The sequence below is a fragment of the Hyaena hyaena genome, unplaced genomic scaffold, assembly GCF_003009895.1.
Source record: "Hyaena hyaena isolate Hyena2069 unplaced genomic scaffold, ASM300989v1 scaffold_1210, whole genome shotgun sequence".
Lineage (NCBI taxonomy): Eukaryota > Metazoa > Chordata > Mammalia > Carnivora > Hyaenidae > Hyaena > Hyaena hyaena.
Window position 1 is genome coordinate 158,503 of NW_024081845.1, and position 19,952 is coordinate 178,454.

The following is a 19,952-nucleotide window of genomic DNA, read 5'->3' on the forward strand; positions in this document are numbered from 1 at the left end:
CATTACAGGAGGGGCAGGTTGGCCGCGGGGTGGGAAGAGATAATAAATGCAGTTTTGGATTTATTGACATTGAGATGAATGTGTGGTCTCTAGAGTTGTACACTAGGCAATTCGGTATTCCTGTTCTTCCCGACAACGCTGCAGTTTTCTCACTCATTGGTGTATCCCCAGGACCTAGCTCTTAATGTTGACTGAATTAAATACATAAATATGGTCAGGAGCTCGTGAGAGTAATATAAAAGGAGAATTGAATTTGGTAGTCATTATATATATTATATGTATATAATGTGTGTGTGTGTGTGTGTGTATACTTATTTGAAACCATAGGGGTGGGTGGCTGTAGGAATGAACTCCCGCTTTGTATCTCTGGCCGCTCAACAGGTGAAGTGGAGTTCTCGGGGAATGTTGCCTCAGAAAGGTTGCAACGCCCTATAATAAATTTATTTCGGAAAACCTGTTTCTGTATAATCCAGAAAACAACCGAGATTTGTTACCTTTATGCCGGATATTAATACCCGTCCGACTGGTTTTAATTGGGGTGGGATGGGACTGGCATCATCCCACCCTTTAGCGTAAAGGCATATTTCACCATCTCCCTTTCCGGATTTTGTGGGCGGTTTCTCAGAGGCTTTAGCACCCGGGCCTTCAGCAGGATCAGGTGCGGCCGCCCCGCGTGCCCCGGAGAGGGGCGGCGCTCCGGCCTCCCGCCCAGCTGACGCGATGTATGCTGAGATCACCTCACGCGCACGCGGTGCAATCATCGAGCGCGCTGCCGTCCCCGCCGTCGACTCGCAAACCTCGCTCTGAGATCCCTCCGCCCGTCCCCTCCCCGCACCGAATCGTGGCGACCCGCACCCAGGGCGCTCAGGCTCAGGTTGTCCGCGATTCTCAGGGGTGATCGCCTCGTAAATTCACATTCTCTCTGTCTCTGTACTAGCCGTACCGTAGGCGCAACTTGCTTTTTCAGGCCCCCTTTCCTGGCGTAAGGAGACCTCGGTGCTCTGAAGTTCTACGTGAGAGGCGTGGCCAGCATCGGGTCCCGCCTCGTTGTGTGACGCCGACGGTGGTGCGCGTGGGAGCCATGGGTAGGGGGTGGGACGGGGTTTAGTAGGAGAGCTGGGGGCTGGGGGGCCGGGGCCGACTGGGAACGCCAACGCCCGTTTGCCAGGTTTTCTTGCTCCGTGGATTCGGAGGAGCGGCGGCGACCTCGGCCTCTAGCGTCTCCAGCGAACTCTAGCGGATGCTGCGGCGGCCAGGATGCTGCTGCTGGGATTACTGCAGGCGGGCGGGTCGGTGTTGGGGCAGGCGATGGAGCGGGTGACCGGCGGCAACCTCCTATCCATGCTGCTAGTCGCCTGCGCCTTCACGCTTGGCCTAGTCTACCTGTTCCGCCTCGCAGTCGGCCACCTAGCCCCCATGCCGGCCGGGGCGGTACGTGCACCCCAGGGATCCGGGCGGGGGACGCAGCGACCGCTGTGGCTGAAGGATTAGCGGGGTGACAAAGGCGGCCAAAGGGCTAGAAGGGGTGTTGACCACGGCCGTGCTCGGCTGGGCGGGGGCAGCGGGCGCGCTGGGGGCTGGTTCGTGACCGCAACTCTGCAGCTTGTGGTCGAGACTGCCTTGACTTTGCTCGCCTTGGTGCTGGGGGTCCCGGCTGGCCTGGACCCCCAGGGACCATAGAGGCGTTACAGACTTTGGTGGAGTCCCTGGTGGGGATGCCTTTGGCAGCTTCGGTCCTTGTGGCGGTCGCCTTGATGACTGCCCTTGGGTTCAGTGTCCTGCGGGCTGTGACACTGCCCCTAATGGTGACTTATATCAGTATGAAGGGGGAGTGTCTCGTAGGGTGGGAGTGACTGGATTGTCACTTTATGCCAATGAAGCTTCAGTTTCTGTAATTTAGTGCCTTTGTTGATCATTAGCTTCATACTTACCTAATGTATTTGATGAATACATCCTTAACCAGCAACACCAAGTAGCTCTTAAATACTGCCTTTTACTAACAATGGAATGTACGAACTAAGCTTTATGAAAGTACCTTTTATAGTGAGTGCTAAAGCGTTCCTGCTAGGGCTCATATACCCTTTTTTTGAAAAAAAAAAAAAATCAGTGGATGAGATGTGTTCTGTTTACTAATAAAAACGTAGCTTCTTAAACATTTCACTTTCTGTACTTCAAGTTACTGTTTGTCTTTTTCTATACCTTCTTTAGGCAAGATTCTGGGACTAAAATTGTGAGTGGTAGTGGTGAAGATACTGTTGCTTGATTGTCCTGTTCCCCCACCCTCGCTGCTATTGATTAAGAAAGTTGTCTCGAGCCACAAATAAATATTCTGGACAGTTTAGCATGTTTAGTTGCAATTTGTGTTTGTCTAGTCATTTATGTTACATTTATCTAGTCATTTCTCTTACACCATTCTGCGTTTCTGTTTACTATGGCTACTCCTAAGATCTTTGCAGTTTAATTGTTCTTAAGTTACTATTGATGCTTTATTTTTTTGGTAACTTTTTTAGTACTTGTGGTAAATTTCATTTGTTTGGTCATGAACCTAAACTGGATTTCTCTTTTGGAATGAAATGTGAGTTCAAATTTTGTTTTCTCTTGCAGAAAAGTCCACCATACATTTCCTCTCCAATTCCATTTCTTGGACATGCCATAGCATTTGGGAAAAGTCCAATTGAATTCCTAGAAAATGCATATGAGAAGGTAAGTCTTCCAAACAATTACAGGAAACGAAATTAGTGCTTTTCAAACTTTCTTTTAGATGGTAGAACATTAAAAAAAATTTTGTAATCTTGTGCTTATCCCCAGTATAGGAAACAGATTAAATTAGAGCTTCTCCTGCTTAAGAATTGGAAGGGTCTTCGAGACCCTCTTAACCTTTCCACGTCCTGGGCGATCTCTGAGACATCACCTGAGGAAACCTGTAGTTTTGTAGTTCTGGCAGCTATGGTCTAAACATCACTAGCCTAAATTTTGTACTTGATTGCTAAAATTGATACTGATTGACCCTTCTTTTTCTTAATCAGTCATCTGTGGGATTTTCTAACCTGTTTTAAACATCTTCTGTGACTTCGGTTCTGTCTTCTTAGATGATGCCATGGCCACTCAGATCTTTGGCCTTCTCTCTAACGAGCTTTCCTGTGCTGATTCAGTCATTTACTCCAGTCCCACTTTGAATGGTTGTCAACTCTTAGATGTTTCATTTCCACAGTATAAATTTAAGACACTTTATTCTTTTTTTTTTTTGTAATTTTTTAAATTACAGCACAGAGCCCAACGCGGGGCTCGAACCCACGAACCGCGAGATCATGACCTAAGCGAAAGTCGGACGCTTAAGCGACTAAGCCACCCAGGCGCCCCTAAGACACTTTATTCTTAAACCACAACTTCTTTTCCCAGCTTGCCTGTGCAGCTCCTTCCATTGTAACCATTCTTTGGCCTCATTAGATCTTCCAGTCCATTGTCCCATTTACTTTTTCCTGATCTATTACTAGCCTCTTTACTTTCCTTCTTTTTTCCAGTCTGGCACCGTGGTGCATCGTTTCAGTTACACTTTGGCCAATATCATATGTTTCCTTTTCATCTTACTTACATGGTAAAATCCCAATCTTGGAGGGAGGCTATTAGTCATTTTCTTCGTCCTTGCACCAGATTAGTTGCTTCCTAACTTCATGATTCCCTACCTTGAATGAAAGTTCAACACTGCTCAACAATCGTATTATGCTAAAGTATGGTTGGCAAACTTTGTACTTGCCACAGTGACCATTCACACCTTAGTCTCCTAAACTTCTAAATAGATGACTCTGTCTCCTCTTTTTTTTTATTTCTAGGGGAGAGAGAGAGAGACAGCATGAGCAGGGGAGGGTCAGAGAGAGAGGGAGTCACAGACTGAAACAGGCTCCAGGCTCCGAGCTGGCAGTCAGCACAGAGTCCGATGCGGGGCTCGAACCCACGAACCGCGAGATCATGACCTAAGCGAAAGTCGGACGCTTAACCGACTAAGCCACCCAGGCGCCCCGACTCTGTCTCCTCTTTAAAGAGAGCTATAGAACCATCCAAAGAGAACTGTCATGCTCCCACTTTCAACATACATTGTCTTTTCTTCCTGTTACACTAATTATAAAACACTTCGTGCCAATACTGGGTGCTTTAGACAGTTTATCTCACTGAAGCTCCCCAAATTTCTTTCAGGTATATCCATTTTATATATGATAACACTGAGAAACATGTTATATAATTTGCTCTTGGGCTCACTGCTGGTTAGTGGCAAAGGCAGGATTTATACATGGTCTGATTTATGACTCTGTATGCTTTTAATAATAATAATAGTAATACGACACATGTAATGTTTATTTTGGCCAACACGCTTTTTGGCCAACACGCTCTTCTGTAATATGTCTATATCCAATATACACAGACATATCATGTATATGATATATTTAATCTTGACAATAGATCAAGATTTCCATTTTATGGATAAGGGAAACTGAAGTACAGAGAAGTTAAGTTCTCTGTAGGACCAAGGTCACAACAACTAATGCGAGGAGCCAGGATGTGAACCCTGGTAGTTTGGCTCCAGAATCTTGGGCTCTAGCCGACTATGTACTGTCACCTTGGTTTTTACTATTTTGTTTCCTATCGAAAGTTAAAGTCTCAATCCATCTTTTGTCTCCGGAACATTATGCTGTTTTTCTTCTTACTATAGTGACTTCTTCAACTGGATCTTTCCCATTTTCTCTGAAAAAAGTTTCAAAGGTCAAAAGGACTAGAGCTTCTGTTGACCGCTCAGTCTCCTCTCATGTCCTTACCCCGTTAGCAAGTTTTCTGTACTTACTGTCTCTGTTCCCACATCTGATGTTTACTCTTTAGTCCACCTTTGATTAATGCACTCCATGTCCTAATTCAATGAACCTGACCTCTCAGCTGTATTTGTCACTGGTTACCACAACCACTCCCTCCTCCTTAAATGTGGCTTCTCTCATTTTTTTCCCCGTGTCTTCTCTCCATCATTTGTGGGCTCATGCCTGGGCATTTACTGTTGGGGTTCAAGGAGGTTTGGTCCTTGGCCTTTAGTCTTTCCTAGGTGATCTCCTCTCTACCTGCAGCTTCAGTGAGCAGCCATATGTGGACACCCAAATTAATGAGCTCCAGACCTGGATGTTCACCTCTAACATGATTCTTTTCTGAGTTATCTCAAAGGCACCAGAAATCCAGTATTTCTAGAGTCTAATCCTTGGTTTTTGTCTCTCCAATCCTGGTGTCCTGTTCTTTCTTCTCACCCTTGTTGTTTCTGTTTTGAAGTGTACCAGAAGCCTAGGATTCATTCTTGATACTTCCCTCTCCCTCTGTCTACTGCCGTCTGCAGATTCTCTCTCCAGAATAACTCCACATTCATCTGCTTCTATGTGCATTGCCCCCCATTACCATGTGGCAAGTTTACATCATCAGTCTCCTTTAATAGGCTCTAACTCCTCTTCTGATATGCTTTCTGCTCCTGTTCCTCCCTCTTGTCCCCATAACAGCTAGAGGGATCATTTTTTAAAATATGTATACATCAGTGTATATACTACATGCAGGTTAACATCTCCCATGGCTTTCCATTCCTTGTAAGGAAAAAACCGCTGAATATGGCTTATGAGACTCCTGTGGTGTAGGCCCTGCAGACTCTATGCTCATCCTTCCTTTCCTCCACTCTCTCATTCAGGACCTTTGTGCATGCCTGCCCACCGTGCTGATTCCTTCTCCTTCGAGCCTCAGCTCAGGTGGCCTTTCCTCTCTTTGGTCCCCCTTGTATCAGTTCTTTTATCACAGAGTTGCTTTCCTTCCTGTAGTATTTGTTACATTTGCAGTTTTACATTTGTTAATATGATTATTTGATTAAGTGGTATCTTTTTCAATGTAGAGTAAGTGTCATGGGTCTGGAACAGTATTTTTGTTCACGATTGTGTCCTCAGAGCCTGGTCTTCAATAATAATCACAAAGCAGCAAGGGAAAGCATTTAACACTCAAGCAGATTAACAAAAACTTAAAAATGAAATCATTCAGTGTTGGTGAGACATTAGTAAAATGGATAACTAAACTTCTGAGGTCTTTACACAGCAAGTACTGTAACTTGTATAATAATGTAAAGGTCATAACCTTTGGTGACTCCTATAAGTTTCTTTTTAAGCAAGGGAAAAAAAAAATCTATATACTCAGCGATACTCATTGCAGAATTATCCATAATGAAAAAACTGACACATCACCCATTTGTCCAGTAATGAAAGAATATTAAATTATGTCTGTTTAAAGGATAGTAAATATTTTCAGTATAAACTGAAAAAAGCAGAATGAAAGTTAATTCATATTTCATTTGGAACTGGATGAACGTAATTATAAATTTGCACAAAGACTGGGTGAATAACTGCATAAAGGCTTACGCATGTTTTGATTTTCAAAAATGAAGAAGGTAGTAATTCTTTAGTGCTCCATATTTTTTAGCATCATCACTAAGGCTACTTTTCTTTCTTTAGTATGGACCCGTATTTAGCTTTACCATGGTGGGCAAGACATTTACTTACCTTCTGGGGAGTGATGCTGCTGCACTGCTTTTTAATAGTAAAAATGAAGACCTGAATGCAGAAGATGTCTACAGTCGCCTGACAACACCCGTATTTGGGAAGGGAGTTGCATACGATGTGCCTAATCCAGTAAGTGATGCTCTTCTCGCCAAGAAAGGCACATCTATACTATAATCTTATAGGTAGTAGTGTAATATTGTACATGGAAAATGTAGAGACAATTCATTGCTTGGTTCAAAAATCTGAAGAATGAGACGTTCAAAAGACGAAAAGCTCTGGGTAACTGACAAAGAATGGATATTTGTTTTATAGTCGCAGGCATGGGCTAAGCAATTTTCAGCGTTTTCCTGCACAAAGAAATACAACCAATGATAACAGCATATTGGAATTTGTAGTGGGTGACAAGAAAATCCCATTATTTCGTCAGAAGAGCCTCCTACCATCCCACTCCTGCCTGAAATTCTAGCATAAGAACTTGTTTTGAGCTAGAGATTGTTGGCTTTTAGAAGCTTGTGTGGTTTCTTTCCCCCTCCTAAAGTCTACTATTGAAGTGCTGCAAGTTGATGCAAAACGCAAATGAGATCATTGGCTCAATTGCTTGATGTGGGCTCTGGCTGAGATCCTACCACACATTACCTGGTATCCCAGTGCAGCAGTTGGGGGTAACATCAAGTGTTATTTCTGGGGATGGGGGAGGAGGGCATGCGGGGGAATAAATGGCTCCTCAAGGCTGAAAGCAAGAGCCCTGGAAAATCCCTGTGGTCAGATATATCTATTCATTTTTCATACTGCTGCTAAGATTCTTAAAATAGAAATGTCCCAGTGGGTTAAAAGCATTAGTTTTATCTTAGAGTGAGTTTATTTCAGTCAGACTATATTGAATGGCAATTAAACTTCTGGAAGATCATGAAAGGAATGATACTTGTTTGGGAATAGAGTGGGAGAATATGTGAAGTAGGATAAAAATGATATCAAGGCGTAATGAACCTTTGGGAGATGGTGTTGGTATCTGGGTTGGGTTGGAATACCAGCAGATATCAGGATAGGAGAGGGAAGCCCTGAGGTGAGAAGTGGCAAAACATATGTAGGAAGGAAGGTGGAGGTGGGGTTCCTAATTTATCATTAGTCTAGGGCCCACACACCAAGTGTTTCTCCACATGTTACTTCAGATCTGCGTAAATGCTCTAAGTTTCCCATGTCTGATGTAGTTAAAAAAAAATCCTTTTTATTTTTTCAACTTTTTTTTCAGAATATTTTCTTTGAGTGTTACAGAGTTCTTATAATAGTCTAAATAAATCTTGTGATAAAACAAAAATGTGTTTTAATGCTTGGTATTATACCATTAATATTTTTAAGGTGTTTTTGGAGCAGAAGAAAATGTTAAAAAGTGGCCTTAACATAGCCCACTTTAGACAGCATGTTTCTATAATTGAAAAAGAAACAAAGGAATACTTTCAAAGTTGGGGCGAAAGTGGAGAAAAAAGTAAGCAAAATGTTTTGGTTTTTCATTTATCTTAATATTTCTACTTTTTTGTGACTAGAAGTATAAGACTATGTGGTGTGTATAAAAAAACTACAGCATTTGTAAAACCTCCTAGATTTAATGGAAAGAACATGTTTTGATAACCATAGAGTTAAAAAGACCTGAGAGGAAGTGATTATTGCCACTCATTTCACAAAACTTTTAAAATGGGTTATCTAACATGCAGTTTTCTCAACTCATTTGTACAAATAATATAAAAATGGTTTTTTAAAGTTTGAAATCAACTGAATGTAAAACTTTTTGCGAGGTCATTTTAAGACAATAAATAAAATAACTTTAAACCCCCATTGGGTAGTAAAAATCTAAATGATTTGATTTTATATATAATACCTTATTTAATATTTTATGAGAATGATTTATTTCATGAAAAAAGTAAATTTAAATACATAGGTTTACTCTACCACCAAATGTATGATATGCTCTCTCACAAATATTATGTACAGAGTATACGGAGTATAATTTGACATTCTTTGGATATTTATGTGAATCCATTGTGAACACTGGACAGGAAGTGTTCCTTTCAGAGAAAGTTGTAATGCCCAAAACAAAGCAGGAAGCAACATCTGCCAGCAGAGCATCAAGACCTTTTTGTAGGTCGTTGTGTTCTTCTGGGCGTGGTCTTCAGTTTCTGTAAAAGGTCCAGAAATTTGATTTTGTTTTTCATATACCTAAAGTTGATGTGATCTGTTTTTAACCATACAACAAGCTGATGTATAAGCTAGAATGCCAACTTAATGAATACAAGTGACACAAAGTTGCAGCACTGAGAACACCAGAATTTGCTAAACTTGATTGGCAACTCATTGGAAAGCCAGGTGATAACTGGAAGTTCATTTGGTACATGTGGAATTAAACAGCAAGGTGTAACAAAATTTTATGACATTTAAATGTCATCCAAATATGCCTGCCTGATGCACTGGTCTCCAATTTGGGATACACTAAGTGGTGATTAGTTAGTTTTCTTTCACATATGGTTAAGACTTCAAATTGTAGTCATGATTTTCCTGCTTTTGACCTGGGAAATAACCCATTCTTCAGTCTTTGGACTGCTGTTCTTTGGGAAGCACCTCCTATGCACTAAATAACCTTTTACTGCTTTTGTTCTACTGCGGCCTGAAACTCCTGCAGCCATATTCATTTTTATATTCAATTTATCTTTTCAAGTTGAAGAATTATGAGTGAGGTTTAGAGATGTCTTTGTGGCCTCTGTTTTGGCCACCCGGGAGTGCTACCCATCATGAGTTTCTTGCCTCTCTTTGTTGTGTCCACATATCTGTCTGTCTAGGCTTTTTTTTTGATGATATGAACAGGATTTTGTTCTTGATTTTGTTCTCAGTTTTCCTTTTTATAATGATTTTATATCTCTAAGAAAACATTTCAAAAAAATATTTGGTAATAGAATGGGAGTGATCTTTTTTCCTCTAGATTTGTTTGAAGCTCTTTCTGAGCTCATAATTTTAACAGCTAGCCATTGTTTGCATGGAAAGGAAATCAGAAGTCAGCTCAATGAGAAAGTGGCACAACTGTATGCAGATTTGGATGGAGGTTTCAGCCATGCAGCCTGGCTGCTGCCAGGTTGGCTCCCTTTGCCTAGTTTCAGGTATGGATAAAGAAACTGTACTTGCTTATTTCACTGTAGAACTGCTGTATCATCGGTATGCTTTATGTTAAAGATTAAAAAAATAAAAAACATAAAACAGACAAATTGGGAAATTATGAGCCCCCATTCTTCTATAAGAATTCAAGAGACATTTTCTGTATATAGTGAGCGCACTGAAGGTAAGTTTCTGTTTATTAAAGAAGCAATTTATTGTCTAGCTGTTTGAATATTTTAAAACCTACTTATCTCACATATTCCTTGTAGTCAGAAAAGTCTCTGGACTCTATCTGAAGGTGATACACCTCTCTATGCCCTTATTTGAAAATATTTGACTTTTATAGTATATTGTGAAGTATCTTTCTTTTGAAGTATTAGTGGCTTTAATTTTCTCTGTCTTCTTATAACTATACTGTGATTTTCATTTTATACTGCTTATTTTCAAAATGTTATTTTTTAGTTATTTTCATCTTTGAATTGCAGACGCAGGGACAGAGCTCATCGAGAGATCAAGAATATTTTCTATAAAGCAATCCAGAGACGCAGACAGTCAGAAGAAAAACCTGATGACATTCTCCAAACTTTACTAGATTCTACTTATAAGTAAGAGCTGTTTTAGCATGTGTCATGCTAATGCAGGAAATTACACATTAAAACATAGTTAAATAATATCTCCAGTTAAAAAGTAATGATGGTGACAAAATTAGTAGCTATCACCCTTGGACTTTTTCAATGGATGAGACCTAAAATACTGGGATGCTATGCCTACTGAAGTCCCAGTGACTGTGCATGGTAAAAAGTTTGCTGATAAACTGCAGGGAAGGCTTTTGTAATCAAAATTTTATTTTTCTTTCATCTGTCTCCTTAAGAGGGGAAAATTCTTACTTGTGATGGGCAAATGCAAGAGACTATTCTACCTGAAAAATTGTATTCACCGTGCCTATTTAAATGTTGAGGCAACGGGCGCCTTTGTGGCTCACCGGGTTAAGCCTCCGACTCTTGATTTCGGCTCAGGTCATGATCTCCAAGTCATGGGATGGAGCCCCTTGTCGGCCCCCGTGCTGGGCATGGATCCTGCTTATGCTTAAGATTCTCTCTCTGCCTCTCCCCTGCTCTCTGTTTCAAACTCCATATCAAGCGCCACTGTGACAGTACGGAGCCTGCTTGGGGTTCTGCCCCTCTCCCCCATTTGCACACTCTCTCTCTCAAAATAAATACATAAACCTAAAAAATAAAAAAACGTTGAGGCATGAGATGAGTCTGCCACAGCGGTAAATTTTGTTTGTGATTGATTCCACAGGGATGGGCGTCCTCTGACAGATGATGAAGTGGCCGGCATGCTTATTGGACTGCTCTTGGCGGGGCAGCATACATCCTCAACTACGAGTGCCTGGATGGGCTTCTTTCTGGCCAGAGACAAAACACTTCAAGAAAAATGCTATTTAGAACAGAAAATAGTCTGCGGAGAAGACCTGCCTCCTCTAACTTATGACCAGGTTTGTGGATTTTGAGTTTTATTGCTGCCTTATGACTTTGAGTATCTAATGGTTAAATTGATTAAATTCTTTATTTTTAGAAAATTACGCATAACCCTCCCTGAAACGTCTTAATGTTGGATTCAGTTTGCTGGTACTTTGTTGAGTTTAGGATCTAATCATAAGGGATACTAATGTGTAGTTTTATTTTTTATTTTTGAATGTGTAGTTTTATCATGATGTCTTTGACAAGGTTTGGTATCAGAGTAATGCTGGTCTCATAGAATAAGTTTGTAAGTGTTTTCTCTTTTATTTTTTTGCAAGAGTTTCTGAAGGATTGGTATTGATTCTTATATGCCTGGTTAGAATTCACCATTGAAGCTATCTGAGTCTGCTTTTCTTTGTGGGAAGTTGTTTGACGACTTACTATAGATCTGTTCACGTGTTCTGTTTCATCCTGAGTCTTCAGTTTGTGTCTTTGTAGGAATTTATGCATTTCATCCGGATTACCTAATTTGTTAGTTTACAATTGTTACAGTATTCTCTTACAATCCTTTTTATTTTTGTAAGGTTAGCAGTGATGTCTTTTTCATTCCTGATCTAGTAACTTTTAAAACAATAGCTTAATTGATACATAACTTAAATACCATAGAATCCAATTAGAGTGTACAATGTAGTGTTTTTTGGTATATTTAGAACTGTGAAGGCATCATAATTTTAGAACGCTTAAATCACTTCCAAAGGAAAGCTGGTACCCATTAGCAGTCAAGCTCCATCTCTCTTGTGTCTAGCAACCACTAATCTACTTTTTGCCTGTATGGATTTGCCTTATTCTGGACATTTCTTATAAAATGGGACTGGCTGCTTTTGCTTGGCATGTTTTCATGATTCACCCATGTTGTAGCATGTACCAGTACTTTGGTCTTTTTTATTGCCAAGTAATACTCCATCACGGATATGCCACATTTGTTTATTCATCATCAGTTGATTAACATTTGGGTTTATACCTTTTGGCTATTATGAATAATGCCACTCTAAGCATTTAATTATAGGTTTTGAAAAAGCCGACACTGAGAATTTTTGCTAGTGTTTTCATTTTTTGGACAAGCAAATTTTTGCAGGTCCTTACTATTCCATTCTTGACGGTGATTACCTCTCTTACTGGTATCTTACCTCCTTTGTCTTGGCTGTGGATAGTAACAGAACATGATAATCTCAGCAACTGAACTAGTTACTTCTGTACTTCTACCAGATTATAAACTATCTTATGATAACCTAGAGGTTTAAATAATACTGTGTACTACTGAAGTAAGTTAAAATTTGTAAAAGTCAGGAAATGTTTTCCCTTTTTAGCTGAAGGATCTAAATGTACTTGATCGCTGTATAAAAGAAACATTAAGACTTCGACCTCCTATTATGACTATGATGAGAATGGCCAAAACCCCTCAGGTGAGTCTCTTCGTTAGATTTCCCCTTCCAGGGGCGCCTGGGTGGCTTAGTCGCTTAAGCGTCCGACTTTCGCTTAGGTCATGATCTCGCGGTTCGTGGGTTCGAGCCCCGAGTCGGGCTCTGTGCTGACTGCCAGCTCAGAGCCTGGAGCCTGTTTCAGTCTGTGACTCCCTCTCTCTCTGACCCTCCCCTGCTCACGCTGTCTCTCTCTCTCTCTCTCTCCTAGAAATAAATAAAACATAAAAAAAAAAAAAAAAGATTTCCCCTTCCATGCACCCAGTTTTTAATTTTCAAAAGGCAGAAATAATAGGAAAGAGAATTTTTCTGATTAGAAAAGAATAACCATTTCCATGTAATTTCAATTTTATATATTCTAACTCTGGATATATAATTATATATATTCTATTTATATAGATATTTTTATATAATTATAGAGAACATACATGCTAATCTGTTCCCTGCATTTTTACTTAACAATTAGGGTTTTTAAAATGGTAATATATTTTTTCTTGGTTTAGAAAAAAACCTGTTTTGTTGTTAAAAAAATCTGACAGTATGAAAGTATATGAATTGGATTATGAAAGGCTCCTTGAAATCCCTCTGCTACCTCTGAGGCATTTATGGCTTTTTACTATTTCCAGTCCAGTGTTGGGTCACTTGTAAATTATCTTGAGTTATAATAATTTTCAGCTGGGGCGCCTGGGTGGCTCAGTTGGTTAAGCGTCCGACTTCGGCTCAGGTCATGATCTCACGGTTCGTGGGTTCGAGCCCTGCGTCAGGCTCTGTACTGACAGCTAGCTCAGAGCCTGGAGCCTGTTTCAGATTCTGTGTCTCCCTCTCTCTCTGACCTCCCCCTGCTCACCCTGTCTCTCTCTCTCTCAGAAATAAATAAAACATTAAAAAAAGTTTTTTAAAAATAAAATAATTTTTAGCTAGCCTACCATCTAGCTGGTTTTTAAATCTATGTATAGCTCATGTGTGTTAATGCTTTATTACACAGTGGTCTGGTTAGTTGGTAGAATATTGTTTTATTATCTAAGGAAATGCGTTGCTTTCTTTTGTAGACTGTGGCAGGGTATACCATTCCTCCAGGACATCAGGTGTGCGTTTCTCCCACTGTCAATCAAAGACTTAAAGACTCATGGGCAGAACGTCTGGACTTTAATCCTGATCGCTACTTACAGGACAATCCAGCATCAGGAGAGAAGTTTGCCTATGTGCCATTTGGAGCTGGTAAGATACCATTTTACATTTGAAATGTTAGTTCTGAGAATGTGTTTATGTATGTCAAAATACCCCATGTGAATTTTATTTATAAATATCTTCCTTTTCTCATAGGGACATTCCTGTAAATATCTGTAGGAGTATAATCTTTGCCAAGTTAGAGAAAGTACTTTATTTGTACTAAAGGAAATAGTTTTACTAATTCCTACATAATGTTCTTTTACCTTCTAACCAATTTAGTTTTATCAGGGTTAATTTTGATAGTTCACTCTCTTTTCCCAGTTATTTCAGACTAAATATAACATTATCAGTGTGTCAGAAAAGAGTAAAAGCAGTCTTTAAATTGAAGCTTTTCTGGATTGTTAACTTTTCGGTTCTCTGCCTACGTCCCTAAGATAAAATGGTCTTTAAATTTGGTCAGGTTGTGCATAAGCTTGCAAACTGCTGCATTTCAATTAAGACCCTTATATTATCCAGGCAGACCCTTGTTCCTGCAGTAATTTCTCAGTTCACTGGTACTCTGCAGATTAAACTATATTCTAGGGCTTCTTTTTCAGTCTTCCCAGAGATTTTAAGTGGCATGACCTTTTTTTTTTTGTCATTGGTAACACTTTTTCCACAGGTAAAGGAAAGTAAAAAGTTCCTTAGGAACTTCAGATCTTATTAAATTGTAAACATACTTAATAATATGGTGTACAAAATCTCATATGAAAGAGTCCCAGATATTCAGTTACCTGACTTCCACTTGAACTTCTTTAGGTAACAGGTTGCTCAGTTACCTTCTATGGCAGCTCACTTAAGTTTTCTAGACTGCTCCCATTTTTAAAAAATTGTATTAGAGCTATAATCTGGGGGTGCCCGGCTGGCTCAGTCAGTAGGGCACGTGACTCAATCTCAGGGTTGGGAGTTCAAGTCCCACACTGGGTGTGTACGTTTAAAAAAACAACAAAAACTGCCATCTGTTTCCTTTTAACATCACATTTATAGTCAGTCCTAACTGTGTTCTCTGAAGCCATATTCTGTATCTCTGAGCTATCTGAATGACTCTTCCCTCAAATCTTTCATCATTGTGTTAGTTTCCTAGGACTACTGTATCTCCCACAAACCAGAAGACTTTTAGGGGCACCTAGGTGGCTCATTCGGTTAAGTGTCTGACTCTTGGTTTCGGCTCAGGTCATGATCTCATAGTTCTGAGTTTGAGCCACATGTTGGGCTCCACAATGACACTGCAGAGCCTGCTTGGGATCCCCCCCACCCCTCCCCTCCTCATGCTCTCTCTCAAAAATAAACTTAAATTTTTTTAATTAAAAACAAAAAAAAAATAGACATTTATTCTCCCACATTTCTGGAGGCTGGAAGTCTGAAATCAAGGCATTGGCAGGACCTTGCTCTCTCTGAAGGCTCTTAGGGAAGTCTTTCCTTGCTTGTTCCTAGTTTGCACTGGCTCTTGGCAATCTTTGGCATTCCTTGGCTGTAGCAGTATTCACCCGAGTCCCTGCCTCTGTCTTCAGATGGCCTCCTGCCCTTCGGGTGTCTGAGTCTTTCCATTGCTTTCTTTTGAAAGAGAGTGGCCTTGGATTTTGGGTTCACTCTAACCAAGTGTAACTTCATCTTAACTAATTATATCTGCAAAGTCTGATTTCCAAACAACGTTACATTCTGAAATTGAGTGGATGTGAATTTGGGGAGGAGGGAGGGGACACTGTTCTACCCCATATGATCATGTTAAGTATGTCCACTTTCTTCAGTCATTCCTTTACTTTGCAATTGTATAATTTTTTCTGTTGGTGCATATAGCATGTAGCTTATTCATATTACATTTTGTGAATTTATCCATTTTTTTTTGTTAATTCAAGGATACTTCTAGTTTGCAGCTATTAAAAATAATCTTTTGGTGGTTCCTGGGTGGCTTAGTGGGTTAAATGTCTGACCCTTGATTTTGGCGCAGGTCATGATCTCACAATTGTGAGATTGAGCCCTGCATCAGGCTCCAAGCTGATAGTGCAGATCTTGCTTGGGACTCTCTCTCTCAAAATAAATAAAAACTTAAAGTCTTCTGTCTTCACTGGAGGTAACCACTAAAGATCATTTAATTTCAAAATATGAGAAAGAGCTCATTTTAAAAACCCAGCAGGGGAACCTGGGTGGTTGGCTTAGGTCATCTCACAGCTGTGGGATAGAGCCCCTGTGTCTCCACCCCCCCCCCCCCCGCCCCGGTCAGGCTTCATGCAGGACATGGAGCCTGCTTAACATTCTCTCGCTCTGTCTGTCCCTCCCCTACTCTCTCTCAAAAAAACAAAAATAATCCTGTAACCAGTCTCCCTGTAAGCCTATAACCTCCCTGTGGTCCTGTCTAAAAACCTTGGCCTGGCCCCCAGTCATGATGACATTCGCCTCTTCTTCTGTTAAAATTTGCTGGTTTTATCAAGTCACGTTGGGGTCACCAAAAACCAAAAATAATAATAAAAAAATTGATGGTTTAAGTCTATGATCCATCTGGAATTAGGTTTTGAGTATAGTGTGAGACAGGAATTGGGGTTTGGGTTTGTTTTTTGTTTTTTTAAAATGTTAGATATCTAGTTATTCCCGCACTGTGTTAAAAAGACTTTGTTCTTCATTTGCTTGCTTTATTTAGTGCCTTTGTTGACAATCAAATAACCATAAAAGTATGTCTTGGCTCTTTGCTTTCTTCCACTGATCTATAGGTAGAGCCCCATCCAAGACCAAATTGCTGTGAAAGGGAAAAACCCAATTTCTTCTCTACTCTGAGAACACTTTATTGACATTTCTGGTCACCAAATGTGTGTTTTCCCCCCACACCAATTCTCTATGGATACCCACTGGGTGTCCTACAATTTAGTTCATTTCTGACACTATCTACCCGGGGTTAGCACAGACCTCAGAGGTTAAGGGCTTAGTCCCATTAGTTTCCCCCTACTCCCCATCATTTCAGATACCAATTGCAAGTTCAGGTTGCTGCCTGTTTTTCTGACCAGCTGGCTGGAAGCCAGAGGTTTTCTGGATCCCCTCCTTGGGGTTGCACAGTTTCTTAAAATGGCTCACAGAACTCAGAAGTTTACTTATTGGATTAACAGTTTCTTGCAAAGGGAGGCTACAACTCAAAACAGCTGATTGAAGAGATGCATAAGACAAGGTATGGGGGAAGGGGCACAGAACTTTCATGTCCTCTGAGTACACCACACTCCGGGCACCTCTACATGCTCAACAACCTGGAAATCTTTCTCGGTACTACCTATCAGTCCTTCCATTCTATAGGGATTTTTGTGAAGGCTTCATTATGTAGTCACAACTGATTAAATCATCATCAGTCATTGGTGATGAATTCAACCTCCAGTCCCTCTCCATCCTAGAGGTCAGGGGGTGGGGGCTAAAAGTTCTAACCCTCTAATCACTGAGTTGGTTCCCCTGGGAGTCAGGCCCCACTCTGAGGGCATTTCCAAAAGTGATCTCATTAACAAACTCAAGTGTGGTTGAAATCGGCCTGTTTTGAATAAAAAGTCTTCTTCTTTTATTGCTCTCTTCACTTAAATTCCAAGATGTTTGAGGAGCTCTCTGCCAAGAATGGGAGGAACAAGTACCTGTTTATTACAAGTTGGTATTGCAGTTGCTGCACTTTTAGTACTGAATTCAGATTTGAAGTTTTAAGTTGTCTTTTTTTTTTTTTTTTTCCAAGACTGCTTTGGATATACTGGGTCCTCCTTTGTGTTTCCATATGTATTCCCTTAAAAGTTTTTATTTGAATCTAGTTAACATACAATCTAATATTAGTTTCAGGTGTACAGTAATATATTCAACAATTTCTTACATCACTTGGTGCTCATCATAAGTGCCCTCCTTAATCCCTATCGATTTCCCCTATCCTCCCACCCACCTCCCCGCTGGTAACTTTGTTCTCTACAATTAAGAGTCTTTTTTTTTTTTTAATATTTTTATTTATTTCTAGGAGAGAGAGAGACAGCATGAGCAGGGGAGGGTCAGAGAGAGGGGAAGACACAGACTCTGAAATAGGCTCCAGGCTCTGAGCTGGCAGTCAGCACAGAGCCCGATGCGGGGCTTGAACCCACGAACTGCGAGATCATGACCCAAACGAAAGTCAGACGCTTAACCGACTAAGCCACCCAGGTGCCCCAAGAGTCTCTTTTTTTAAATGCTTATTTATTTTTGAGCGAGAGAATGTGCATGTGCATGAGCAGAGGAGGGGAGCGGGGGTGGACAGAGGATCTGGAGTGGGCTCTGTGCTGACTGTAGACAGCCCATTGCTGGGCTCAAACTGTGAGACCATGAACTGACCCTGAGTTGAATGCTTTAACTGACTCACTCAGACCCTCCAAGAGTCTGTTTCTTGCTTCCCCCCCTTTGCTCATTTTCTTAAATTGCACACGTTGAAATCATACGGTATTTGTCTTTTCTGACTTATTTTGCTTAGCATAATACTCTTTAGCTTCTATCCATGTCACTGCAAATGGGAAGATTTCATTCTTTTTTACAGCTAATATTCCATTGTGTACACACACACACACACACCGTCTTTATGCATTCATCAGTTGATAGATACTTGGACGGTTTCTATAACTTGCTGCTATAAACACTGGGGTGCATGTATCCCTTCTAATTAGTATTTCTGTATCCATATGCATTTTAGAATCAACGTTGACAGCTTTTATATGTACAGACCTTATACGTTTTGATCTTGATAGCGTTGAGATTAAATCCCTTTTTCTTATTTTGAAAGATTTGAATTTTTTAAAAAATATTTCATTTTAAGTAATCTCTGTATCTAATGTGGGGCTCAAACTCACAACCCCAAGATCAAGAGTCGCTTGCTCCACTGCCTGAGCTGGCCAGGTGCCATTGAGACTGAAAGTTTTGAATGGTTCATATTGACTTTTAACTAGTGCTTTTTAGGACAGAAGCTAAGAATATTCTAGTTTATTCCCAAAGTAGACTGTCATCATAGATTTCAATCCTTAAATATATTTAAACTTACTTACATGTGACATTTCAAAAAAAAGAAAAAACCCTAACTGGAAGAGTTTATCATATAATTATCCAAGTGCTGTTTCCCCTAAAAATAATTTTGAAAATCTCCTGGTATTTTTTTTTTTTTTTTTTTTTTTTTTAGCTATTTAGAACTTCTATTATGTGAAAAGAATATGTCATCTTTTTTTCCTATATTATTTCTATATCTGCTGTCCATTCAAATTTATCACTCTAGGTGAAAAGGGAGAAAATTTCAACTGATTCTTATGAAAACTTTTTTTTAATAGGGCGTCATCGTTGTATTGGGGAGAACTTTGCTTATGTTCAAATCAAGACAATTTGGTCCACTATGCTTCGTTTATATGAATTTGATCTCATTGATGGATATTTTCCCACTGTGAATTATACAACCATGATTCACACCCCTGAAAACCCGGTTATCCGCTACAAACGAAGATCAAAATGAAAAAGGCTGCAAGGAACTAAAATGTGAAACATCACTGTAAACTGCAAAAGCATTTAAAGTGAATGAAGTTTACGAAACAACTCCTGGTATATTCTGAGTTTAATTTTAAAAAGCTTAACTTACGGTTTTTATATTTTCTTAACTGAATGGTTCCATCAAATCTAACGGCATTTCAGGTATTTCCTAATAGTTTTATGATGGACATTTACTATATATGCCTTATTTAAGGAAATCAAGTTCATTAATAAGAAATTACCTAGGGGGATCTTGGTAATTGACAGACTCTAAACATAGTTTCCAGGTATTAAAGTTAACAAAAATAGCTCTTGGGAAGTAGGTCAGGGTATTCAAATCATGGACTGGATCTTACAAGTATAAAGGCCCAGGGAGATACTTGAAACCTTGGGTTATTTACTGGGTAATGCTTGTGTATGTGTGTGTAAGTTAGGATGAGTGGGTAGGGAAGAAACTCACTCACATTTTAAGCCTTGGATAAAAGAGAATCCCATCAGTTGTTTTTGTTTTGTTTTTATATTACTCTCCCAAGTACTAGAGAACATAATACTAATAAAGACTGCACATGTAACTGGTTCCACAGTCACGTGTTAAAGCCCAAAATAAAATCCTTAAAGGATGA

At 40.0% G+C, this 19,952-nt stretch overlaps 1 protein-coding gene across 2 annotated transcripts; it reads left to right on the top strand.

Moving 5' to 3' along the window:
• Positions 1-812: 812 nt before the first annotated feature.
• Positions 813-19,952, top strand: LOC120224629 (lanosterol 14-alpha demethylase). 2 transcript variants are annotated; one of them, XM_039222899.1, is made up of 11 exons: positions 813-874; positions 1,169-1,431; positions 2,605-2,703; positions 6,513-6,689; positions 7,917-8,043; positions 9,529-9,703; positions 10,184-10,303; positions 11,001-11,196; positions 12,529-12,624; positions 13,689-13,857; positions 19,137-19,952. In XM_039222899.1, exons 2-11 carry the CDS (start codon positions 1,258-1,260, stop codon positions 19,313-19,315), a joined length of 1,512 nt encoding a protein of 503 aa, XP_039078830.1. In that variant the 5' UTR covers positions 813-874; positions 1,169-1,257; the 3' UTR covers positions 19,316-19,952. The 2 variants fall into 2 exon arrangements, with proteins under 2 accessions (XP_039078830.1, XP_039078831.1); XM_039222900.1 differs by lacking the exon at positions 813-874 and adding an exon at positions 985-1,066.